We start from the raw sequence: 27,820 nt of genomic DNA on the forward strand, positions 1-27,820 counted from the left end.
GCCGCTCTGGTTTCCGCCTCTGGGGATATTATTTAGTTATGTCATGTTCTACTTATTTCCAAATTTTGGTGCACTATCTCAATCACGAACGTCGCAAAAAACCCCTTACATTTTTTTATATTCACCCCTGCCGCACAGGCACCTTTATCGACCATGCAGCGTTCCACTCCTGGAGATTTTACTTAGTTACCTCATGACCTACTTATTCCCAAATTTTGGCGCGCTATCTCGATCATGAGCGTCACAAAAAAAAATAATAAAAAACGGATCTTTGACCCCTTATAACTACTTTCCTTCCCCACTCTGGTTTCCGGCTCTGGGGATTTTAATTATCTATGTCATGGTCTACTTATACCCAAATTTTGGTGCACTATCTCAATCACGAACGTCGCAAAAAACCCGTTATATTTTCTATATTCACCCCTACCCCCATCCCTTTGTCGGCCACGCAGTGTTGAGCCCCTATAGATTTTACTTAGGTACGTCATGACCTACTGATTCCCAAATTTTGGTGCACTATCTCGATCATGAGCGTTATAAAAAAGATAATAAAATCCGCGACTTTGACCCTTTATAACTACCCTCGGCCCCAACTCTGGTTTCCGGCCGTTGGTGAAAGTCATGTACACAACTAACTCAACATATCCCAGTATAGTTTTTCCATATTACTTATCACGCACAAAATCCGCTCCCAGCTTTTAGACTATTACTATTTGAGTTATTTGCAAAAAACCTTCTTAATAGTTTGGTATAGTTAGACCCAAACCTAGACATCCAAAGTGAAAGTTATCCTCCAACACCAAATTGTTCTATATGGTCCGTATAATGTTCAGAAAAAAGTCACACCATTTTGAGCGTCGGGTTTGGGGGGGGGGGGAGAGTTGGGAGAAATCTGTAAATTCGTAGTTTTTTTAGGTTTTTCGTCAATATTTCTAAAACTATGCGGTTTAGCATAAACAACCTTCTATAAAAAATTGTTCGACATTAAATTTGAAATAAAAAAGGTCCTATGCACAATCCTTCTAAAATGAACGGTTCCAAAGTTACGGAGGTAGTATAGTATAATTGGTCCAAAAAAAAGGCCTAACCCAGACATCCAAAGTAAAAGTTTCCTGTCAACACCAAATTGTTCTATATGGTCCACATATTGTTTAGTAAAAAGTTACACCATTTTGAGCGTCAGGTTTGGGGGGAGATGGGGGAGAATGTCGGTAAATTAGTAGTTTTTTTAAGTTTTTCGTCAATATTTCTAAAACTATGCTTTAGCGTAAAGAATGTTCTATAGAAAAATGTTCTACATAAAATTTAAAACAATAAAGCTTCTATACATAATTGTTATAAAATCAACGGTTCCAGAGTTACGGAGGGTGAAAAGTGGAGGTTTTCGATACTTTTTATATGTACCGATTTCTCCCCCTCTCCCCCCCAAACCCGACGCTCAAAATGGTGTGACTTTTTTCTGGACATTGTGTGGAACATATAGAACAATTTGGTGTCAAAGGATAACTTTCACTTTGGATGTCTGGGTTATGCCATCTTTTGGATCAACTATACTATACTATAAAAGCGTGGTTATTTTGTTGAAAAAATGAACATATTCACTGGCTGGCAAATAACTCGAAAAATATTGACTTAGCGAAAAAACTCTATAGATCAAAAGTTTCTTAGAATTAGTCAGTTTCCGGACTTACTTTGGACGAATATGTTTTCACCCTCAAGAGGGGTTGAAAACCACCCCCGGGGCAAAAGCACGTATCGGCACAATATCACTTTTTTTCTTTGACTTGTTAGCTATGTGTATGCCAAATTTCATGTCAATCCAAGCGGTTCTTTAAAATTTAGAGGTTTTGAAATATTTTACCGTTAAAGAATGGACTATTACGTTAGGCAGTTACAAAAACTACCTACTAACGTTCATCGTTCTTACGGTATGCTAGTGCTTTACTTATAGGGAGATACGTTATGTTAGGCAGTTACAAAAACTCCCTAATTTGTAAACGCCACACTGATCACCTCCTATCATTTGTATTTGACTATAATTCTGAGTATTGTGACTTCAGAATGGGGTTTGTTGTTAAAAATCCGTCCAAATAATATAGTCCAGGGCGCATCTGTTTTGAGATGGACGTTGAGAGGTGACTCAAATTTTTTTGCAGAAATTGCTTGAAAATAACTCAAATAATAATATTTGAGTTATCCTCCCACTCAAAAAGGTCCGGAACATTGTTTAAATAATCAAAATGTCAAAAAATTGAGGAAAAATTCGATTTTTTTTCTTCGTTTTTTGATTATAACTTTAAAAGTATTCATTTCCGAGAAAAGTTGTACTGACATAAAAGTTGCGCAATCAAATTTCCTACAATATGGAGTTGGTTAGAAATTTAAAAAATAGTCACCTTGTTTGCAAAATGACAATAATTGCGAAAAAAAAAACATACAAAAACAAGTATTCGCATTTTACGTTTTTCAACCATTTATGCTCCACTTAGGACCTTCGTATTTCTCCCAGAAAAACCTTACTATACTGTAAAATTTTACTGTAAATTTCTTAAAATCGGTTCAATAAATTTTGCAAAATAAATTTGGCAAAAAAACTTAAGCAAAACTTTGCAAAACACTTAGCGAAAAAACTCTATAGATCAAAAGTTTCTTAGAATTAGTCAGTTTCCGCACTTACTTTGGACGAATATGTTTTCACCCTCAAGAGGGGGTGAAAACCACCCCCGGGGCAAAAGCACGTATCATCACAATATCATTTTTTTTCTTTGACTTGTTAGCTATGTGTATGCCAAATTTCATGTCAATCCAAGCGGTTGTTTAAAATTTAGAGGTTTTGCAATATTTTCCGTTAAAGAACGGACTATTACGTTAGGCAGTTACAAAAACTACCTACTAACGTTCATCGTTCTTACGGTATGCTAGTGCTTTACTTATAGGGAGATACGTTACGTTAGGCAGTTACAAAAACTCCCTAATTTGTAAACGCCACACTGATCACCTCCTATCATTTGTATTTGACTATAATTCTGAGTATTGTGACTTCAGAATGGGGTTTGTTGTTAAAAATCCGTCCAAATAATATAGTCCAGGGCGCATCTGGTTTGGGATAGACGTTGAGAGGCGACTCAAATTTTTTTGCAGAAATTGCTTGAAAATAACTCAAATAATAATATTTGAGTTATCCTCCCACTCAAATAGGTCCGGAACATTGTTTAAATAATCAAAATGTCAAAAAATTGAGGAAAAATTCGATTTTTTTCTTCGTTTTTTGATTATAACTTTAAAAGTATTTCCGAGAAAAGTTGTCCTGACATAAAAGTTGCGTAATCAAATTTCCTACAATATGGAATTGGTTAGAAATTTAAAAAATAGTCACCTTGTTTGCAAAATAGCAGTAATTGCGAAAAAAACCATACAAAAACAAGTATTCGCATTTTACGTTTTTTAACCATTTATGCTACACTCAGGACCTTTATATTTCACCCAGAAAAACTTTATGATACAGTAAAACAATACTCTAAATTTCATTACGATCGGTTTAATAGATTTTGCTAAATAAATTTTGCAATACAGCTTCCGCAAAAAAATTCATTTTTTCAAAATGTTACAGGACTAAAAATAAAGCAGATAGCCTGTTGAAATTTTTTTTTGCTTATATAAGTGTACTGTACCTTTCATTTTCAATTTGCAAAATTAAAATCGATTAATTACCACGGCGTCAGGAAATTTTTTAAATAAACAATAATTTTTGGGCTACGCGCAGGACAGCGGTGTTCGATCCACACAAGCTGATTTCCACCAAAATTTCTTCCAATCTTTATCTAATATATTATTTTCTTACTCTATATTTTGTTGTATTTTAATATTTTAATTCCACAAAAATCAAACTAATTTTATTACTGTTTGTGAAATATTGTTTAAACAATTGCATATGTTTAAAAATAATAAACTTTTATTTTTTTTAAGTTAAAATATATGAACAAAGAAAGTTTTTGCTAATAAAAGTGTTATTTCCAAGGATAGAGTATGTGTTTTTATTTTGCAATAAACAAATTTATTTATTTATATCGAAATTTAATAAAAATTAAAATGTATCAATAATTATCAAAGGTCATTGGAATGCCCAATCAGAGGAAACTATCCGCTGTCCTGCGCGTAGCACCAATAATTAATGTTTATTTAAAAAAATTCCTGACGCCGTGGTGTTAGTCGATTTTAATTTTGCATAATTGCAGATGAAAGGTACAGTAGAGTTCTATGAACAAAAAAAAATTTCAACTTGCTATCTGCTTAATTTCAGTCCTGTAATATTTTCAAAAAATGAATTTTTTTTACGAAAGCTGGATTGCAAAATTTATTTTGCAAGATCTATTGAACCGATCTTAATGAAATTTACAGTAAAATTTTACAGTATAGCAAGGTTTTTCTGGGTGAAATATGAAGGTCCTAAGTGGAGCATAAATGGTAGAAAAACGTAAAATGCAAATACTTGTTTTTGTATGTTTTTTTTTCGCAATTATTGCCATTTTGCAAACAAGGTGACTATTTTTTAAATTTCTAACCAATTCCATATTGTAGGAAATATGATTGCGCAACTTTTATGTTAGTACAACTTTTCTCGAAAATGAATACTTTTAAAGTTATGATCAAAAAACGAAGAAAAAAATCGAATTTTTCCTTAAGTTTTTGATATTTTGATTATTCAAACAATGTTCCGGACCTTTTTGAGAGGAAGGATAACTCAAATATTAATATTTGAATTATTTTCAAGCAATTTCTGCAAAAAAATTTGAGTCACCTCTCAACGTCCAATTGTACTAATATTTTTACATATGCGCCCTTAATATTTATAATCAGCGTGTTCATACAAATTTCAACTTTCTGCGGGTAAGATACTTGTAATAAACATTCATTATTAAGTAATATTATTTAAGCATACCACTTTATAAAAAACCATTTTATTTTTTTAGGTGGCCAGATGGCACTAAGGGTTTTAATTTATTATGGGCCGAAAAAGATAGTTTAAATCTACTAAACGAACTGCCAGCTTCGGGACCAGTTGATGAAGATGGCAGGCCTTGGTTAGAAGACGTGTTTGGATTTTACATCATTGATAGTCAAGTAAATACGTTATTAGGATGGGTAGTTGGAAAAATGGCGGCACAAGTAGAATATATGAGTGACAAAGATGTCATTGCTGTTTGTATGTTTGTCTTGCGTAAGTTTTTAGGTAAAATTTATGATATCTGCGATCCTGACGAAATTTTAAGGTAAGTTTAAAAAACAATTTAAAAATTTTTCTTCTACTTTGTATTTCTCATTTTGTGTATATTCTCTGTGAAAACATGAATTTACTTTTTCAATTTCCGTTTTGTTTTGTCAGCCATTTCTCATACACATACTGATTTTCTTCTTCTTATTGCACCGTCTCCTTTCGAAGGTTGGCGATCCAAATGGTAATTGTAGCTTTGGGAACTGCTGCACGAAAAATTTCTGCGGAAGAGCGGTCAAATCATCTTCTCATGTCTTTCTTTCACTAGTTCTGGCTTCTTCCTACTGATATTTTGCCCTGTACTCTACCTTCCAAAAGTAATTCATATTTTTCACCTCTCAACACCTGAGCCAAATATTATATTTTTCTTTCCTTGATTATTATTAATATGTCTTTTTGTTTGCTCATGCGCCGAAGTAGGGTAACGGGTACAGTTGTTGGCCGGTCACTAGTGATTGGCCACTTTCACAAAAATCCGAAATGTTAAGATTTTTAGAAAGTATAAGGAAATAAATGTATTTGCATTGCAATTCGGCAACATTGCTATATATTTGGTCTAGCCATTATCTCTCTCAGTTAATATTGTCTAGTTGTGACAGCGTGTGTTGTTTCGAAGCTTAACAGGTGCATCCAGTTTTAAGAGTTTTTTAAAGAATTTGTTAAGGAAGGCCATTCATGAGGTGAGTTATCTTGGCTAATAATATTGTGTATCTGCTTATATTAATGTTTTGTGATGATTTAGTGGGGTACCTCTTATGTTATCAGTGGTTTTAATAGTAAGGTTATAATTTTTTGGCGGTAAATTTTAGTGGCCAAGCACCGTATCTTAAATATGTCCGCATTATAATGATTGGCCTACCGGCCAATTACTGTACCTACTTTAAATTAAAATATTTATTATAATTTAGGCTCTTTTAGCTTAGTTTGGCCAAACACAACATATTTCAAGCATTTTTTCTTATTTTTTATGGCAATAACTAGTGGTTGGCCGACTGCCAATCACTAAACCACAGGGTGGCCAATAACTGTAATGTGTAATAAGAATATCTTTTTTGTCCTGTTTCGTTTTTATGAAATTACAATTATTTTAGTTGTTATAAAATTAATGCCAATGCGGGCAATCTGAATCAAATTTGAAACGTCCGTATTGTAGATAACATTATTAGATACTATTAAATGATTTTTATTTTTAGAATAAAAAATGCCAAATATCCGGAAAGATAAAACGTATCACAAAAAATATAGAGAACAAGACCTTCAGTCTGCTTTTCAGGCCATAGAAAATGGCATGAGCCAACGGAAAGCCGCTGAACAATTTAATGTGCCAAAAGCAACACTGCAGTTTAGAGCAAGCGAAAAATTTAATGAAAAAACTAACCTTGGTTCCAAGAGAATCGTTTAAAGAATTGGATCGTAACATGCCAAGACAAAGGTTTTCCAGTAGAGTGGAAAATATACAAGACTCAGTTAAAGGTTTTCTTGGTGCAAATCCACGTGCTAATCCTTTTACTGACAATCGGCCCGGAAGAGGTTGGTATAGATCCTTTTTAAAGAGACATCCAGATTTAAGCGAGCGAACTCCAGAAGCGGTAACAGCAGCAAGTTCAGTTGTGTCTGAAAAAGATATAAGAAAATGGTTCACCGGTGTTCAAGAATATTTACACCGTAAACGTTACATTGATATTCTTCAAGACCCTTCACGTGTTTTTAATGGGGATGGAACCTGCTTCCTCTTGTGTCACAAAAACAAACGAGTGTTGGCTGTAAAGGGAAGCAAAAATGTATATCAAATAGAACATCACTCCAAAGTTAATTTGGCGGTTATGTTTAGGTTTGCAGCATCTGAAGAAATAACAGCACCGATGATTATTTACCCATACAAACGACTTCCTAGCAATGTTATAAATTCAGTTCCTCGAGAACGGGGCATAGGCTGTAGCGATACGGGATGGATGAAGAATGAAAACTTCTATGAATACATAGGAAACGTTTTATATAAGTACCTAGTTGCAAAAAACACTAAATTTCCAGTCATTTTGTTCGTTGATGGACATAAAACTCACTTAACCATTCAAACCAGTGAATTATGCTCAAAGTTACAAATTATTTTAGTGGCATTATATCCCAATGCGACCAGAATTATACAGCCTGCAGATGTTGCTGCATTTAAACCATTAAAGGCAAATTGGAACCGGGCAGTATTAAAGTTTAGACGAGAAAACCCGAACAAAAAGATACTATTGTCACAGAAGATACAATGACTTTAGATATTCAATCGACATCCGATAATCTGCCTTTAGTAAATCAAGACAACTCATTATATAAACAAATTGACACCTCAATTGACAAATTCTTTTTTGGCCAAAAACCCCAGAAAGAAAGGGTAAAAAGCAAACAGAACGGTTGCCTTTCGTGCTCACTTCTTCAGATCTTCAAAATGCAGAGAGGCGTAAAATTGAAGAGAAACACGAACAAGAAAAAATAAAATTAGAACGAAAACAAAAGCGAATTGACGCAAAAGCAAACAATAAAGGTAAACAAAATAAAGAAACCAAGAAGAAAGTAATAAAAAAAATTGCCACAAGAGCCAATTTCGAGAGCAAAAAATGTCAAAATGTTGTGAAGAATAAAGAAAATGTTACACTAAATACAGATGATATTGTAGATACAAATACTTTTAAATCAGACACACTTCTTGATCATACAATTAAAAGCACTACTTTGAGAAGTGGAGTTAGAGTACATATACCAGAAGTGATTAACGCCAAAGAAAACCACGAACTGCCACGGAACCAATTTCCTGATTCTGTAGAGGAAAACGCTATTCTGCCCTCAATTGATAACGTATATTTTGATGTCTCCAACAATAAGGATTCATCAAATTTGAGGACTACTTCCCAAAGAAAATGTACAAATTTGAAAACCAGCAAAGAAAAACGTGCTGGTGAGTCGGCTAAAAGAAAGTTGTTTTTCGAAACAGAGGGATATCCAGAACATGAAAAAATACAAATTCTCTCAGATATATTGGTGAAACAATCAGACAACACAAACATGTCTGTAAATAAAAATCTTTTGTATACAGGATTGTGCTATTCTTGTTCCTAAAATATTTCGAAATCAAAAGTTGGAATAAAATGTTTATTTTGTGTCAGAGGCTCCCATATTGGTAGTTGTGTTAAAAAACAACAAGAAATTGAATATCTAAATAGTTTTGTGTGCCCTAACTGCACAAATAAAAAAATAAAATTAGGAATTTTATGAGTGGCCAATAACTGTAATTCTATATGCCAATAACTATGTTTGCATGGCCAATAACTGTGTAATTTTGTATGTTTTTAAATTTGTGTTAATTTTTTATGTACATTATTATTTTTACTAAAATACCCTGAGTCTTTATAAAATTTGATATTTCATTGTTATTAAAAAACCCTTACAAAATATTTCACATTAAAATATACCAATTTACAATTTTAATTCAATTTGAAATCCCTTAAGTGGACAATCACTGTACCCGTTACTCTACCCCATTTTTAGTAATTTTGGTACCCACGGAATTCTTATTGTCGTCTGTATGTACATCTCAAAGGCGTCTATTATTTTCCCGATTAAGACTCCATTGTCCGTCTTTCACATCCTGATAATATACAGTGTGGAAGGCACTTATGGAATAAAATTATTTCTGAACTTGTTTCAAAAAATTATAAAAAAAAGCTGAGACTCGTCGATTTTTAAATAAAAATGTGCACTTTTCAAACATCAAATTTAAATATACAGGGTGATCCTTGCAAGTATAGCAGAGCCCATATACTTTATTTTTAATAGAACACCCCATATTATATTCTTATATTTTTAAAAACTGCTTAACAACCTGATTTCAGTGAACTATATCATGTAGGGTGTATTATGAATAATACAGGGTGAAATTTTAAAACTAACAAGTATGGAAACCACTTATGGAATAAAATTGTTCGTGTCCTTATTTTAAATAATTATAAAATATACTGGCATACGTCAACATTTAAATTCAAATAGGTCTTTACAAACAAAAATTTAATTATAGAGGGTGATTCACGCAAGTACAGTATAGTCCATGATCTTTAGTTTTCGTGGATCACCCTGTATATTTTTATATATTTAGAATCTGCTAAACAACCTCATCTCAAAAAAGTGTATTATGTAGGGTCTATTATGAATAATACAAGGTGAAATTTTGAAACTATTTATAAATTTTGTCAGGACATTAAATATAAAACCCAATAGATTTAATGCTTAGTTTAGAAAATGTAGTCCTTTATTTAGCTAATAAAAAAAAGAATAATACTGTTATTTAAAGCATAATAAATTATTAATTTCAAAATTTTATGTAGGTATTTAATATCTTGACGAAAATTATACATAATATTTTAAAATTTCACCTTGTATTATTCATAATAGATCCTACATAATAGGTGTATACTTTTTTAATATGAGGTTGTTTAGCAGATTCTAAAAATATAAAAATATGCAGGGTGATCTATTAAAACTAAAGATCATTAACTATGCCGTACTTGCGTGAATCACCCTGTATATTTTAATTTATGTTTGTAAAACGCCCATTTGACTTTAAAAATTGACATGTCCCAGTTTTTTTAAAATTTTTTGAAATAAGGACACAAATAATTTTATTCCATAAGTGGTTTCCATACTTGTTACTTTCAAAATTTCACCCTGTATTATTCAGAATACATCCTGCATGATATAGTTCGTTGAAATCAGGTTGCTAAGCAGCTTTCAAAAATATAAGAATATACAGGGTGTTCCATTAAAAATAAATATTATGGACTCTGCTAGACTTGCAAGGATCACCCTGTACATTTAAATTTATGTTTAGAAAGTGCACATTTTTATTTAAAAATCGACGGGTCTCAGCATTTTTTATAATTTTTTGAAACAAGGACAGAAATAATTTTATTCCATAAGTGCCTTCCACCCTGTACACCCACATACATAATGCTAATGAGTGCAAATAGTTGTAGCGTATGGTCACTATATTTTGTGAAAAATTCGTATCTATCATTTTGTATTTTTTTTTATTTTTGTGAAAGTAATTATTGAGGTAATACATACAGTGCTAGTCAAAAGTCCGTACCCCCCATCTCGTATTTTTTGAACGGTTATACCTATAATAATGAAAAATGGATGGAGGAAATAAACGGACGTAAGCTTCTTAACTAGCCATGACAGGTGACGTAATCATGACAGTTGACTTTATAGCGCCACTGTGACAGATAATTTTAAATGGGACCTTATGGCAAGTGATACCTCGTTTGAAAGGTGTTGAAAATACCTATTCAGTCATACTAATTTTGTTTAAGCCTAAGCTAATTTTGGTAAATAAATCAAATAAATATAAAATTGTAGTTTCTCATTTAATTAATAAAAATTCAAAATTCCGCATATGATTACTTGTCAAAAAGATTGACGTTGAGGTAAAAACTACTAGAGAATTGAAAAACGTCAACTTTTGTGACAAAAAAACAATAGGCGGACATTTGAGTTTTTATTAATTAAATGCGAAACTACAATATTATATTTATTTAATTTATTCACCAAAATCAAAATCAACTAAAACCCAAAAAAATTAATCCCAAGGGTATCTCCTTGAGAGTCCGAATCTCAACCGAATAAATACATCGTAGAAGAAAAATAACAGACGCTGTTAAAAGAACCGCGTCGCTAAAGTGGAAGTGGGCAGTACACGTCGCCAGATTATCAGACAACTGGTGGAGAAAACGCATTGACGAGTGCGGGGCACGACAAGAAGAAATTAAGGATCAGAGGACGCCCACCAACCAAAGGAACCGACAATCTGAAGCTTTTTATCGGTAACTGAATGCAAGCTGCACAAGAGGGATACATATGGAAAGAGCTGAGGGCGACCTATGTCCAGCAGAGTACAGGTTTACTGAAGAGTCTAAAATGTACCATAAACGTTACACAGGACTGCAAATATAGTGATAGATAATGTCTAAGTAAACTACTAACTTATAATCAACACATTCAAGGGATACATGTAGCTATTTAGCCAGTACTAACTATAAAGCCAGTAATTCAGATTTGTCGATTTTCTCCACATTCTTCCTTTCAGCCTCCTCATTGGCGGATAATTATGTCGATTATGTAATTATACGTCGATAATTATATGGATTATGTTCCTACCAACGAGAAATAATATAAAAACCTTTAGTAACAAGTTTTATCAAGGTTTTACTTTTTGTGCCCACCAATATTTAACTCAAGATATTACTTTTATTTTCAAAAATATCGGTAAAACCAAATTAACATTCGATAAAGGGCTGTCTTTTTAACAATAAATAATTTTTGAAAAATTTTTAAACACGTAATAAATGTGTTACGAGAGAATACGCATTAGGTGGACATTTTTACCCACCCTTGGGCGTTTAAGGGTTAATGGATAACTAAGAAATTACTGTACTCTTATGTAACATTAACAAGTAACTAAAGTATTTTCAGCAGTAATTGCACAAGAGCTCTAAAATTATCGAATTTTTCCCGAGTGACACTTTGACAGTTTTAATTTCACGACCCGAAGAGGAGTGAAATTATGTCAAAGTGTCACGAGGGCAAGAATTCGATAATAATTTTAGAGGTCGAGTGCAATTTTTTGCGATTATTTCATGAATAAAACTGTTCAAAACAAAAATGTTATTGTAATTTATTTATGTAAGTACAAATTAGTGTAATTAAACACACAGTTGTTATAAATATTTGACGGTTGAATGGCATCACTTTTATAACTTTTAAAACATTAATTGTCATTAATGTCACTGAATGTATTTTTTTCGTAGCAACGAAGGGTATCTGACGTAATATACTTGACAACGGGATATTATCAAAAAATATAACCTTAATTTTCATTTCTGTAGCTTTCTATTGGTCAGAATCTACTATAAATGAAATAATCATGTATATTTCCTAAAGTTGTATTATGAAAGGTTCTGAAACTGTTTTTTTGTGGCGTGTTAAATTAAGTATTATGGGATTTGGCCACAATTGTTGGTGTAATAAAAATTACATTTCTCAAATAAACTATTGCTTGACGTTTTGATTTACACTCCGGAAAGCATCCTCAGAAAATTAAACAAAAATTAGGACTGAAAATTCTGGAAAATTCGGAATGTCAAACAATAGTATATTTAAGAAATGATTTTCATTACACCAACAATTGTGGATCACTCCCGTAAGTACAATGCAAAATTGTATTACTCAATTTACAATTTATTTAAATTTTGCAATATACCTATTGCTTTTGTTTTACTTCATTATCTTTTATTTTGTAAAATTGACGATTTGGGTAATTTCAGTAAATTTAATTTGTTATTTTTTTCTGACTCTTTGTAAGCTTTGTCCATAAAATTGTAAAATTTTCAGTGACAATAATAGTGCATATAGATTTTCATTTCGGAAAAAATCAAACAAGATAGAACTTTTTGTAATTTCATTAAGAAATGTTTAATAAACATATCAATAAACAACATATCAAAAAGTTCTACTCGAGAAGTGGGTGCTTCATTTTTTTTTAAACAAATGAACTACGAAATTAGAGGTTTTTTTTAAATATCTCCGAAAATATACCTTTTAGAGAAAAACTGAATTGACCATTGAAAAATTCAGAAATTTTTACAAAAAAAATTATAAGTATAAAGAATTTTCTAAAATTAAATCTGTATCTTCTAATTTTTTTATAACGCTAAAGTAACCCTTCTCACAAACATTGGCGCACTGTAAACTAGCGTACGGCGAAGTGAATGGTTGAGTTATTTTAATGTAATTATTAAACTAATCGTAGACAAGGCGAAAACGGCGGGTTCGAAGGGAAAAATATTCCCATGAGATTTTTTTGCATAATCACATTCGTGAGACATCCCAGAATAAGGTTCAAGAAGTCGCCCAAGTGAAAAGTGGGCCAATTTTTTTTTTAACAATTTTTTTTTAATCAAATTGCAAGAATCAATATTTTTGGCCCGAACAATTTTTCCTTTAATTTTTTGGACCATTCTGGAGAAAAAAGGTCACTTATAATTTTTCTCTAAAGTTGATCGTTTTCGACTTATAAGAAATTTAAAATTGAAAAAAACGAAAAATGGCGATTTTCAAGGCTTAATAACTCGGTTAAAAGTTATTATTATGAAAGTCAGTATATGACTAAATCAAAGTTTGAAGCCCCCCTACAAGATCCTGAAGAAATTTTTGTCATTATTTTATTACTAAGCTGTTATTTTTAAGTAATAATAATAAGCGCCATGCACGTGTGCGGGGCTGTAAATGCTGAGTGCGAGAGAGAAGCTATTCCAGCAGTCCAATTGTGCATCTTACTCGCACTCACATTTACAGCAGCGTCAATACGATACAACCACTCATTGTTTTTAATTAAAAATAACAGCTTAGTAGTAAATTAATGACACAGATTTCTTCAGGATCATGTAACGGCGACTTTAAACTTTGATTTAGTCACTTTCTGACTTTCAAAATAATAATTTTTGACCGAGTTATTAAGCCTTAAAAATGGCCATTTTCGCGTTTTTCAAATTTTAACTTGCTTATAACTCGAAAAAGATCAACTTTAGAGAAAAATTATAAGAGACATTTTTTGTCCAGAATGGTCCAAAAAACCTAAAAAAAAATTATTCCGGGCCAAAATATTGATTTTTGCAATTTGATTAAAAAATTTTTTTTTAAATTGGCCCACTTTTCTCGTGGGCGACTTCTTGAACCTTATTCTGGGATGTCTCACGAATGTGATTATACAAAAATATCTCATGGGAATATTTTTCCCAACGAACCCGCCGTTTCCGCCTTGCCTATCGATCAAATAAAATTTTACAAATTGAACATGAAAGAAGGATAATTAAGTTATCCTTTGGTTATAACAGAAAGAAATAAAATGTATGGTCATAAGTACGGTGTGGGCGGAAATTGAGCCTTACATGAATTTTGTTTAAAAATGATTTAAAAATGTGTAACTAATACAATTTTTTTATAAAAATCTCAATTTTGCACAACTTACCTTTCAAGAATCTTACCAAATGATGTTTCATTCAAAAAAAATCTCAAAAATTGAATTCAAATGATATGACGTCTCAAAAAATGTAATTTTTGAAATCTTCGCAGTTTTATAGAATTACCACCAATTTAAGACGGTATTACTTAAGTTTGAACAGCTCTGTTACAGTTTTATAAGTACTTTTTTAAAGCTTAGGACGTAATATTCAAAACGAACTAAATTATTTTACTTTAGAGATGAAATAAACTATTTCTTTTTGAGAAAATTAAGAGAGATAACAAAAATGTAATACAAAAATCCAAAATTACGAGCTAAAAAAATGTTTATACAAAGTGATCAAAACTTTTTTCTGTAAAACTTACCTAAAATACATTTAATAATAAGCTTCAAAAATAATAAACGTTCAGTAAAAAAAATTTTTTTTAGCTCTTTTACAGTATTTCTGCGTAACTTGGAACCTATTGATAACTTTTTTATTATCAGTTTTACGGAAAAAGTTATTCTTTATAAAATACTATGCATCTATAATCTAAGATGCAATCATCAAATATCAAATTTAAGTAATTTTATACGAGGTATGTCAAAAAATATAAATTTAACTCAAGAGTAAAGTACCTTTACATTTCACAATATCGAAAAGTGTTAGCAAGAAAAGTTGTTTGGAATTAAAAAAATTGTTTTAGTGTTCAGTTACATCCTTCTAATTAAAATATTGTGAATAATAAAGGCAGTTAGCTCTTAGAAAAATTAATATTTTTTACATACCTAGTATATAATTAAAAAAGTTTGATATCTGATCATTTTATCTTAGATTTTAGACCAGGGAGAGCATTTTATGAAGAATAACTTTTTTTTGGTAAAAGTGATAATAAAATAGTTATCATAATTTTAATAAAATGATGATGATTATCTGTAATTTGAGAAAAAATTGATTTTTTTTTTAATTAGAATGATGTAATCGTATATTTAAACATAGTTTTTAATTTCAGACAACTTTTCATAATATCATTATTTGATATTCTGGAATATAAAGGTACTGTACTCTTTAACGTAATTAATATTTTTGACATAACTCGTATAAATTGATAAAATTTGATATCTGATTTTTTAGTTTTAGATTTTTGACTATCCAGAGCATTTTATGAGGAATATTTTTTTTTGTAAAATTGATAATAAAAAAGTTTTCCATGTGGTTCCTAGCTAAGCATACATACTGTGTAAGAGCTTCTGTATAAGAATTTTCAAATTGCAATGCCATATTCGGTTTCAGCATAATCAAAAACAAAATAGAAACATATTTGATCAAAGTAAAATGATGAATTTAACGATATTTTTAAAATTATTTATACGAAATAATTGTTACTGTTTAAACAATTAATAAACAATTAGCGGCCAAATCTGCGAGTAGAACTTTTTATTTTAACAAGTATATAAACTAACAAAAACAGTTTTAAAAAATATAAGCTTATTAATTTTTTCCGAAACAATGCATATTTTCAGTAGTAATTGCACAAGAGCTCTGAAATTATTGAATTTTTCCCGAGTGACACTTTGACAGTTTTAATTTCACGAGCCGAAGGCGAGTGAAATTATGTCAAAGTGTCACAAGAGCAAAAATTCTATATTAATTTTAGAGGTCGAGTGCAATTTGTTGCGATTATTTCATGAATAAAACTGTTCAAAACCAAAATTTTATTGTAATTTATTTATGTAAGTACCATTAAACACACAGTTTTATAAATATTTGACGATTGAAAGTCATCACTTTTATGATTTTTAAAACATTAATTGTCATTAATGTCACTGAATGTATTTTTTCGTAGCAACGAAGGGCATCTGACGTAATATATTTAACGACGGGAGAATATCAAAAATTATCGATTTAATTCAGATTTCTGTAGCTCTCTATTGGTCAGAATCTCCTATGAATGAAATACTCGTTCTAATTGCACTCCCCTATAAAGCTTATTTCTATTCTATTCTATCGTGTAATAATTATTTTCGTTGATATTTTTTATATGACAGGATTTTTGATAAATATGCATTTTATTATATTTGGACTTTTACTTTTAGGTCAAAATGGAGCAGTAATCCCCATTTTTGTGGTTCTTATGTCTATAAAAGTATTGACCAAGAAAAGCACAATGCAACAGCTGAAGATTTAGCTAGACCAATAATTGCCAAAACATATAACAAACCTACTTTATTTTTTGCTGGAGAAGCTACAAGCACAGACCACTTCTCTACAGTTCACGGAGCCATTGAAACAGGTTTCAGAGAAGGAGATAGATTAGCAGGTTTATTACAAGAGCCATAAACTGTATTAATTAATTTGTAAAATAACTTGTACATAGTACCTAAATAAATTGAAATATTTAAGTAAAAATAGACCTTTCTCTATTAATACTATAAAATATGCAACTTCCCTCACTACTGACATACATTCAAAATGAACAATTCCTCATGCAGTGAGAAAAGTCGGCCATTGCAGTGAGAAATATTTTTTCTTAATTAATTAATTAATGTTGTCAAATAAATGTGTTAAAGCAAATCTTACCAGGAATTACCTTTCAAAACTGTTCACAAATAACTCTTAATTAAAATTTTAAAAGATAAGGTATGTATATACATTTTAAGACTATTAAATACCTACATGTATATGTATTTTATTTCGATTTATGCATATAATATACCTCAAAGCACCTAAATGATTTAATTTTGAAGTTTGAACTCTTGAGAAAACCGCACCCATAGAAAAAGTACAGTGTACAACACATTAGAAAATGACACATTTCTCCCTCGCTTGATTTGCGGCCCTCGCCTCGTGCCTCGGCTCTTGCCAACAAACTTCTGCGCTTGTGAGAAATATCTCTTTTTTTCTCACTTGTACAATATACTCTTATATACTTTAAGAAAAATTTTCTTCGCTGTGCTCAAAAATCTTTCTTCCCAGGTAGTGAGGGTGTGTAACGCTACAATATTCCATCTCCTTTCTATAATTTCTCCTAATGCATTCCTTTGTCTTTTGCTTCTCATATATAGCTTTTCTCTCCATTTTGTGTCTTTGACATTTTAGTTATCTTTCGTTTCAAGCCTTTTTGTTTTAGTTTAAATTTAATTTTGTAGTCATTTCTTTTCAAATTAACTTCCCATTTGCTATTCAAAAATTAAGTTCAGCACTTCAATTGTTCTAGCACCTGTCCTATTCCTTAAACGTACTTCAAATAATAATTTTCTTAAACCCGAACTATTTATTGTAATTAGCGAGGATCAAAATATTCGTCAGTACCTACTAGTTTTACCACTTAAAAACGAGTGCCTCCGTATAATTTGTTTTCTTCCGAATAAAACTTCAAACAATAATTAAAACCGATGAAATTATAATACAACAAGAAGTTATTACCAACTTATTTGGGGTGAGTATTTTCTTAATTTTAATTCACCTTATGCTTTTCGGCTAATATTTTTAGTGAGCGAACCTTAGAAATGCTTGAGATTACTAATGTAATATTCTCTTTATTTTTTTACGCTTATAGCTATGATTAATTGTTATTCTGTTTTCAGTTACAATTTTAACATAAAATAAAAATGTATACCATTTTTATTCAGTTGCAATGCGAAGCCAAAACCTTAATTTTTACTTAGATTAGAGAGTGCAGCCAGCAATCTTATCGACGATTTCACCTCTTGTTAGAAGCTCTTCAGAGAATGCATAGGCTGCTTTCTCTACTCCTGGTTAACAATTTTTGACATATTAGTCCCCCATTGCAACTGACGTGAAGGTAGTAGGTGCGTAGCGAAATCTGCTAAATGAAAGCCTAAATTTTTCAACCTAATAAAAATATTTGTAGAATAAAATATTTTTAAAAGATTTTTAATTGAAATGCTTATTGGCCCATTTTCCTGGTGACACCTCCAAGGCTTCTACAATATGCAAGCCAGATGGATGCTGCAGTGAAGACAAAAGGGAAGGAATTCTACACTATGCAATTCACAACCCCCGTCTGCAGCTTGGTAAAGTTCCAACGGAAAATGGACCTAGTTACTCTATAGGAGTAATACTAATACAAAATAAAAATGTATACCATTTTTATTCAATTGCAATGCGAAGCCAAAACCGTCTTAATTTTTACTTAGATTAGAGAGTGCAGGCAGCACTCTTATCGACGATTTCACCTCTTGTTAGAGGTTCATCAGAGAATGCAGATGCTGCTTTCTCTACTCCAGGTAAAAATTTTTCGACGTACAGTCAAACCTGCCATATCCGGGTCAATGTGGCGACAGACCGATCCGGATATGAAAAAATCCGGATATCAAGACCACTACTTCTTTTACAGTCTCTGAAACGTTTTCTCCTTCATAGATTCCAGTAATCAACGCCGTCAATAACTTTCGTTGATAGACACGTTTTATAGATTCTATAATACATTATTTCTCCATCTTTTAGTTCTTCTTTTAGTGCGCTGTCCAACAGCAGGACTGCCTTTCTCGGTAGATTTCTGTAGATCCGAATGTCGCAGAACCGTCCGGACGTCCGGATATGGGGAGGTCCGGATATCGCAGGTTGTACTGTATTAGTCCTCCATTGCAACTGACGTGAAGGTAGTAGGTACGTAGCGGCATCTGCTAAATGAAAGACTAAGTTTTTCAACCTATTGTAGAAGCCTTGGAGGTGTCACCAGGAAAATGGGCCAATAAGATTTCAATTAAAAATCTTTTAAAAATATTTTATTTTCAAATATTTTTATGAGGTTGAAAAATCTCTAGGAGTCTAACAAGAGGTGAAATCGCCGATAAGATTGCTGGCTGCACTCTCTAATCTAAGTAAAAACTAAGAAGGTTTTGGCTTCGCATTGCAACTGAATAAAAATGGTATACATTTTTATTTTCTATTAGTATTACTCCTATAGAGTAACTACGTCCATTTTTTGTTGGAATTTTACCAAGCTGCAGGCGGGGGTTGTGAATTGCATCGTGTAGAATTCCTTCCCTTTTGTCTTCACTACAGAATCCATCTGGCTTACATATTGTAGAAGCCTTGAAGGTGTCACCAGGAAAATGGGCCAATACTTTTTTCAATTAAAAATCTTTTTCTACAACCGTGTTAATAATGCAATTTCTAGCACTCCATACGAGCGTTAAAAATGTATATGTATATGTAATGTATATGTAATTTTGATGTAATGTCAAGAAAATATAAAATTGGAATGTCAGTCAAGTTCAAGTAAAAGTTTTTGTAGATATTGTCCTGTAATTACGTTTGTAGAAAAAATATTGTATGATATGCGTGTTAAAAAGTACATTTTTAAGGCACTCATGTGAATTGCAGAACTCGCTATCGCTCATTCTGCAAACTTTTACATTCGTGCCTTAAACGTGTACTTTTAGCACTTATTTCATAAATATCTATTTCAAAATATTTTATTTTACAAATATTTTTATTAGGTTGAAAAACTTAGTCCTACAATTTTAACCTTTGTGTATCTTCGTTGGACAAGGAAATTGTGTTCAGTGGAATTAGTTGCGATCGTTTGACTTTAGTAAGATGGTCTACTTATAGGCGAACTAGGTCTCCTTGCCAAACGTGGACCTCATGTGCTCTTATGCCCATAGTAATACGCACTGTATATTTTTCGTAGTCGCTGGGGAGAGCCTCCTAACAACTAGTACTATTTCTATGGTGTGACTGTATAGCATATAACAAGACCAATCCAGCCGCCCCATTCCGCACCGGTGCCGACGATACCGCAATAATAAAGGCCTATATCTGAAAACACCTCCAACCAGCAGAGATTACGTGGAGCCGAAGTCCCTCCAAGGTCTGAGGACGGCAGCGGAGATCCCTCACCGGAGCCAACACAGACAAATAGCCCTCTTGCAGTCCAACATTAGCAACGTGTTACAGAACAATTATTAGTTTCTTTGACGATTAATTTCATTTTTTAATAACTTTAGTTTTTCTTTTAAGATGGCAATAAATGCGTATGTGATTTAGTTTACCTGTGTTAGCAAACAAATATGTGAAGTTATCTTTGAGATTTAATCTAATCTAATAAACACACCCAAAAAATACAACTTATGTGGATCAAGGCACATTTAGCACTTACACATAATGAACTTGTAGACCAATTAGCTAATAATTCCCTCATCCATGGAACAGTAACCAAATATCAGCCATGCATTCTAGACGCTTTTGCTTGTTTAAGAACTGAACAGAGGAAGAACTGGAAAACACATTGGGAAAGGTACTGTAGTATATCAACAATATAATACAGTTTGATACAACCGATTATTCCGGAAAAACCTTGGTATAATAATTTCACCCTCCCTCGCAAATACATATCCACCATCAGTAGAATTAGATTTGGACATGCATGTTATCCTGCACATTTATTTAACCTTTAACTACACGCGCTGGCCTATTTTGTACGCCAGATATACGAATTCTACTGCAAATATATTTAAAAATATAATTTTTGACTTTGTATATCTCTCTAAGCTATCACTGGAATGTGCTTTACCATTTGGTTTTAGTTTCGCTATAATCGGCGTTCTGGGAAGGTAGTAATTTACAGTTTATTATTTGTTTTTTCCGGTGGTGGACAATACACGCCACGATTATATTAATATAAGTAGTAATATAAGTATATATTTCAATTGTTTTTAGTCATTATGGCACAAAACATATTTTTCTTTATAAACAATACTTTTTCTCCTGTAAAAAATCACATTTAAAAAAATTATTAGTAATTTTATTTATCATGGAATCCAGTTATTCCATGATTCCAATTTTAAATCCCAATTGGCTTACTAAGAAGAAACTCCAAGTATTCACTGATGCCAAATAAGGATTATAACAAACAACTAAGTGTATTAAAAAAAAAACAAATTCGCTGTTTTTAATTGTATTTTCTTGTGGCGTATAAAGTACGCTACCTACGCGTTTATGTTATAACTTTATGCGCGGGTAGTTAAAGGTTAAAATAAACATATTAAATTCGAATATTTGTCAAGAATGTGAGGTTAAAAGTGACTTGAACCACATATTTTTTGAATGCAAGAAGCATAAACACCTAACCAATCACCTAACTAAAAGAATTATAGACCAGAACATCCCACTCCCTGTAAATATTCTCTTTATTCTGTCACTGAACAAAAAGAAAATGTTTGACTGTTTGGTATCTTTCTTGTCGAATAGTAAAATATTATTGTAATTAGTTATAGGTGTTTGTAATATATTTTAAAAAAAAATATTAAAAAAAATGAAAAAAAAATAATAAAAAAATTAAACAAAAAAAATAAAAGAAAAATAAGAAAAAATTATTAAATTAAAAAAATCTACTAACTAAAATAATCTAATACCTAAAAAAAATACAAAAGAATATAATTAAAATTAAAAAAACAAAGAAAATAATTACTAAGTTCCTCCGAGGAGTTAAACCGGGTTGACATCTTATCGTAGTGACAAAAAAAAACAAAACAAAAAACAAAACAAAAAAGCAAAAAAATACAAAAAGAATGAATTTATTTTAAATAATTAACATTAAATTTTTATTTGTAAAATGTACAGTGGAGTCCCGATATAACGAACCCCCATATAAAGAATACCTCGATATAACGAATTCTTTTAAATCCCCTTCAAACGTCCATAACGCTCCATGTAAAAAATACCTCTATATAATAAATTATTTCCATTTTAACCCTCGATATAACGAATTTTTACGATTTTCGGAGATAAATTAAAACCACTGTATAATGAATATTGAGTGTAGCAAACCCCTCTATAACGCACAAAACAAGACTACATTAATTTCAACAAGGTACGTTTGCTCTTATTGGTCCGGGTCGGGCCGTCAGCTGTCATCCTCATCATCTGATTTTGACCGACATAGAATTTTTTGAGAGGTTATGTTTATATATTTTTGTGGTATTTGTTTTGTATGGTTTTGTCCTAAGCCTAAGATCTTTTCTGTTTGATCAATCCTTGATTTGGCGCCTTGTTTTGTGTTTTGGCGGTTTTAATGTCCATAAAGCACATACTTTCTCCTTTACTCCTTCTGTTTGGCGGTTGTATTTCAACAGCAAGCATACATACATACAAAATTTCATTTTTATATTTCAATGCTTTGAAAAAATCTGTTCGTTAGAACACATTAATTAATTAACCAAGACTTTGTTTTAGCATTTGTTTTAGCAAGAAATAATGGATTCTATCTACCAATCTACTACTTCAAGGAGCCTTCAATCGACTTCAACAAGTTCTGAATTTGTCTCAGGAGCCTGCCACCTCTGCAGCAAAATATTTAAAAATGTAAAATTACGAAATCGTCATATCAAAAGAATACATAAAATAGATGTGTCAATTAAGAAAATTGATCATATTGTTTGTCCCTTATGTGAGCAAGAAACTAGTTTACAAACCCATGAGAACTTAAGAAAACATATTAAGGAGAATCACCAGGTGAGTATTGAACTAATAACTTTGGAATTTTCTAGCAAACAAGAATATGAGACATGAAAAGATATGCAGAAAATTGAGACAAGTTATGCAACATCTCGAACAGTTAATGCAAAGGAACACAAGATCTTATACTATGAGTGTAACAGAAGTGACACATATGGTAAGTCCAATACTTTGTTACTTGCAATTATTATTAAAACATATACTTGTCTGTCTTTAGGATATAAGCCCCACTCTAAAATTAGGACAGAGAAATCTGGTGGATCAATTAGAATTAAAGGGGTGTGTCCCTCCAGACTAATTTGTAAACTGACAAATCAAGGACAAGTTTCGGTCAGTTATTGGAAAACACATGCTGGACATAAAGAAGAATTAAGAGCCATACATCTGTCAAAAGCAGAAGAAAAAACGATTGAAGAAAAATTAATGGCTGGGGTGCCACCCAGTAGAATTCTACAAGATTCAAGAAAATTGGAAAAACCACAACTAGATAGACTTGCCCTATTAACAAGTCAAGAACTCGCAAATTTATCCAAGAAGTATAATGTACACAAGAAAGGAGATCAAAATGATATGGTAGCAACAACCTTAAAGGTTCAGGAATGGAATGCTAACAACAAGAATTATGCTTTCTTATTTAAGAAGGAAGGTAAACACCAAACTTTCTTTTTGATACCTACCACAATTATAATTAATCCTATTCCAATTCGACTTGTGTGAATTGTTATCCTTGCATGGCTCATGTCACAAACATTACCTGTTGATTAGTAAAATCAACAACATTCACCCCTTGATATAATACACAATAAACATTATTAACACGTTGACAGATTGCATTAAATGAATAAGCTACATCAATGGAAATTAGATGTCTATTGACGTTCTATCTGTCAACGTGTTAAATAATATATTTGTTATGATTTTAAAAATTGGCTTTTTACATTAAAGCTTATTTTGTTACATAATCTTAAACCAGCTTGTTTTAAGCTGGTTTAATTGTTATCTTTGTCTCCCTCATTTAATAAATCTCACACTTTGAAAGAGGTGAAAGCAACAACTTTCACCTCTTAAAAAATAACTATTAAAGGCTTATTTAGTTATTGTCTTTTTATATCATTATCACATGCCAGACATGCCTTTTTAAGTCTTGGCCTGTTTAACCTCATAGTGCTAACGTAAATTATTTTTACATCTGTACTAACGTCTCTCTTTGGGACCGTGTATTTATACATGCCCTAGCGCTATAAATTTTAGAATTTTTTGAAATTTAATGACTTGCATACTTATCATCCTTTATCATGTTTGTTGCAATATTTTTGCTCCTCATAGTAACTATGTATCTAAGTTCAACAATTTTGTTAAACTAACACATGTTAGGTAAAATATGAAGCTATTGAATGACCTAGCCTGAATATCAGAACAGATTGTTAATTATCGGTATGAATATGTTAGCTCTGTCTGTGAGACCATACGTTAGCACGGAAAGGTTAAGAATACTTCTCCATTCTGATCTGTTTCACACTTTTCTCATCCAATTTTTTATTTTTAAAATTGCCATGTCTTGTTTTTTTCTCCCTTATATCTATGTATTCTTTGGTCTTCGTCTTGTTCTATGACCAACTGGCACTAGGAACGTTAGTATTGCATATAACAAGGAATACTAAGTATGTAAAGTTTTTCACACTTTCAATGTTATACTCTTAGGTCTGGATCCCGCGTATGAAAAAAAAGTTGATTAATAGCAAGCTGAAAATTTGTTAATAGCTTAAGGGTGTCTAGTCGAATAAACTTTGATATGTGTGAACACTGGAACAGGGGCAGTTTTAATTGTGGAACAGGTTAAAAATTTGGAACGGTCACAGCACGAAAACGGCACATTTATTTTGTCCGACAGAACAGACTTAAACTCTTCGAACAGAGATTAAACTCTCATGCAAAAATCAGACTGCTATTTATCACCAAATGGGCGTTTTAATGAGTGGAACATGTAGAATATGTCAAATGACAGGAATTATGACAGGCGAAAAATAGCAGTCTGATTTTTTAATGAGAGTTTAATCTCTGTTCGGAGAGTTTAAGTCTGTTCTGTCGGACAAAATAAATGTGCCGTTTACGTGCTGTGACCGTTCCAAATTTTTAACCTGTTCCACAATTAAAACTACCCCTGTTTCAGTGTTCCCATATATCAAAGTTTATTGGACTAGACACCCTTAAGCTATTAACAAATTTTCAGCTTGCTATTAATCAACTTTTTTTTCATACGCAGGATCCAGACCTATCTCCTATAGTTCAGTTTTGCAATGACGTGATTTTCTGTTGTTTTGCCTGCATACATGTTTTTCATTTTAGCTTGATTGATTTTCAGTCCACTGGTCCATGCAGTTTATTTTTATTTATTTATTTTTACGGGAAAATACCATTAACAGTACAAAAACAACAGTTAAATTCTAAAACAGGTTAGATCTTATAACTAGGTATATCCAAGTTAAAAAAACCTCAAAAGTAATTCTAATTCTATCAGACTTATGAATCTAGATCATTGAGATAACTAGTACATGGACTATTATAAAAATAATAATTTTAGACTATTAAAACAAAAACATTTTAAACAATGTTTTCATCTTTCAGGTATTGTTTTCATAACCAGGTAACTCCAATTTTTTGGGGTTGTAAGTTATCTACTTTAAAAGGTAATTTTTATTGTAATCTTTGCAATGGTATGCAATGCAATGGTTGCAATGACATAAGTGGGTAACTGTAAGCTGTAAGCAAGCTTAAAACAGAAGTAATGATTACCTATTAAAATATACAATAAAATGTCAGTCTTACCATTTATCTTGTATCATATATATCTTTAGGTATAAATTTTAAGTAATCTAAATTTGGTGGTTTATTTTTATTAGGAGAAGAACATGATGTGCTGAGAAAGGAAGATTTTGCTATAGGATTCATGAACAAGATAATGGAAGATAAATTACGAAAATTCCCGAAGATAATTTGTATGGACGGCACACATGGAACCAACAAGAGACGGATGGACTTGACGATAATGCTGGTGAAGGATGATAGGAATGCAGGATTTCCGGTTGCATTCCTGCTGTCCAACATATTGGACCAACAGGTTCAAGAAGTTTTTTTAGGTATGTACTATAAAGCAGTGACAATTTATGACTGGTAAGTAAGGATAATTTTTAAAACTTTTAGATGCTCTCAAGAATAAGATGAAGACTGAAATTCAAGCAGAACATTTCATGAGTGATGATGAAAACAAGTATTATAATGCATGGGTAAAGATAATGGGAAATGAACCAAATAGGCTTTTGTGCACATGGCACGTCGTCAAGAATTGGAACATTCAAGGGAAGAAGAAATTTCACCACCCAACTTTAAAGAAAGAAATGAAAACTGAATTAAGACAGATTATAACAGAAACGGATTTAGATACATTTAATGAATTATGCAGAAACTATTTAATAAAACTACAAAATGCAAATGAGACAGAGTTTTTCGATTATCTGAGAGAGTAAATAATTATATTAAATCATACACCTTAAGACACCTTCAAGTATGTATATTTTGTTCTAGGTATTACTTAAAGGATCTAAAGAGAATAAAAATGTGGGCCCATTGTTACAGAAGAAATTCTGGAATTAACACCAACATGGCAATAGAATCATTGAACAACCTACTGAAGACAAACTACCTAAAGAGGAATGGAAGAGTGGGAATCGAGAAGTTATTGGATACGATTGATGAGCTAGTGGAGACAAAAATGTGGAAGAGAATTGTGGACATGAAACGACCAAATGCGAATAATTATCAGGATAGGACTATAATGAAATCACACAGAGGGGCAGAACGGAACAAAAAGAAAATGAAGGTTACTAAGAATGTAGCAGTATATGGTCAATATCAGGTAACATCCCTTAAGGATCCTAGTCTATTACAAAATGTAACTTTAAGTCAAGTGTGTGAAAGTGAGTGTAAGCTGTTGTTTTGTAGAGTTTGTAAAATTTGTATGCACCGTTATCAGTGTGACTGTACAGTATATGAGGTGAAGAATACCTTGTGTCAGCATGTGCACTTGGTAAGAATGTATGAGGAGAGTGTGGGTACTAACTCTGTTTTAGATGATGCTGCAAGGTGTTTGGGAGAAAGTTCAATTATCAAATCAAACCATGAGAAGGAAATTAATGAATTTATCAGAAAGAAACTAGAACAGACAAATGTGACCCAGGAAAAAACCAAAGGAAGTCTTGAATTACAAAATGAAATAAAAAATGAAATGGAAGCCTTAAAAAATGAAATGGAAGCCTTAAAAAATGAAATGGAAGATTTAGATGACACAAGTTTAACAAAATTACGTGACGAATTAAGACGAATTAGGAGAACCATGCAAGTAACAAAGCTCAAGGCGAAGGAAAACTGTCAAGAAAACGCGAATAACATTATGACAAAGCGAAAAATGGAGAAGCAGGAGTACTTTCCTTCCAAGAAAAAAAAATAACTGATAAACATTAAATTTGATTAACAAATTTTTGTAGCTAACATGTATTTTTTGTTTTATAACTGTATCGAATTTTATTATAGTTTTAAATAAAGCCCTTTTAATGAATGCTGTTATTTGTAGCCTTTTGTATTAGTGTTATATGTATTTTTAAATCTGGATGTACTGGGTCCTAGGCGAGGTTTAGAGGGGTTTTACCTATGCCATTGCATCAATAAGGCCCCCCTCCTTCCAGATTTTTAATAAAAAATGAAAAAATTTAAACAGCTATTTAGTGTTTTATTTAGGTATCAATAGTTTCCAGTAAACATTTGCTTAATTTTATTCAGACCAGTTTTCATAGCACTCAATTCAAAATGTCGTCAGTCTATTTTTCAATGGTTGTAACTCCTCAAAAATCATATTTTTACATTTTAGTGTTAATAGCTACTTTCAGCTGATTTCTACTCGTCCAGAAGAAGCCATAGCTCCGAAAAAATTATAAAACCTTTAAAATCGCAATTATCAAAAGACATA

At 31.7% G+C, this 27,820-nt stretch overlaps 3 protein-coding genes across 3 annotated transcripts in view; all 3 read left to right on the forward strand.

Moving 5' to 3' along the window:
* The window catches only part of LOC126883763 (uncharacterized), a 256,685-nt gene extending 239,963 nt beyond the window's left edge, over positions 1-16,722 (forward strand). Inside the window, exons 12-13 of the mRNA XM_050649427.1 lie at positions 4,971-5,270; positions 16,410-16,722. Of these exons, the coding sequence (XP_050505384.1) occupies positions 4,971-5,270; positions 16,410-16,653 (544 nt within the window). The 3' untranslated portion in view covers positions 16,654-16,722. The remainder of the gene's footprint in view (positions 1-4,970; positions 5,271-16,409) is intronic.
* A 5,720-nt stretch (positions 16,723-22,442) lies between these two features.
* On the forward strand, positions 22,443-23,802 carry LOC126884034 (uncharacterized). Its single transcript, XM_050649821.1, has 2 exons — positions 22,443-22,957; positions 23,018-23,802. Exons 1-2 carry the CDS (start codon positions 22,861-22,863, stop codon positions 23,515-23,517), a joined length of 597 nt encoding a protein of 198 aa, XP_050505778.1. The 5' UTR covers positions 22,443-22,860; the 3' UTR covers positions 23,518-23,802.
* Positions 23,803-25,671: 1,869 nt separating this feature from the next.
* On the forward strand, positions 25,672-27,574 carry LOC126884033 (uncharacterized). Its single transcript, XM_050649820.1, has 3 exons — positions 25,672-25,937; positions 26,002-26,320; positions 26,383-27,574. Exons 1-3 carry the CDS (start codon positions 25,748-25,750, stop codon positions 27,302-27,304), a joined length of 1,431 nt encoding a protein of 476 aa, XP_050505777.1. The 5' UTR covers positions 25,672-25,747; the 3' UTR covers positions 27,305-27,574.
* The last annotated feature ends 246 nt before the right edge of the window (positions 27,575-27,820 follow it).

This window comes from Diabrotica virgifera, chromosome 4 (genome assembly GCF_917563875.1).
Source record: "Diabrotica virgifera virgifera chromosome 4, PGI_DIABVI_V3a".
NCBI lineage: Eukaryota > Metazoa > Arthropoda > Insecta > Coleoptera > Chrysomelidae > Diabrotica > Diabrotica virgifera.

Bases quoted from the DNA above. Each gene is read 5' to 3' on its own strand.
- LOC126884034 (XM_050649821.1), top strand. From the start codon at position 22,861: ATGCAGAAAATTGAGACAAGTTATGCAACATCTCGAACAGTTAATGCA. The intron at 22,958-23,017 runs GTAAGTCCAATA...GTCTGTCTTTAG, and splicing joins TAACAGAAGTGACACATATG to GATATAAGCCCCACTCTAAA.
- LOC126884033 (XM_050649820.1), top strand. From the start codon at position 25,748: ATGAACAAGATAATGGAAGATAAATTACGAAAATTCCCGAAGATAATT. The intron at 25,938-26,001 runs GTATGTACTATA...TAAAACTTTTAG, and splicing joins GGTTCAAGAAGTTTTTTTAG to ATGCTCTCAAGAATAAGATG. The intron at 26,321-26,382 runs GTAAATAATTAT...ATTTTGTTCTAG, and splicing joins TTTTTCGATTATCTGAGAGA to GTATTACTTAAAGGATCTAA.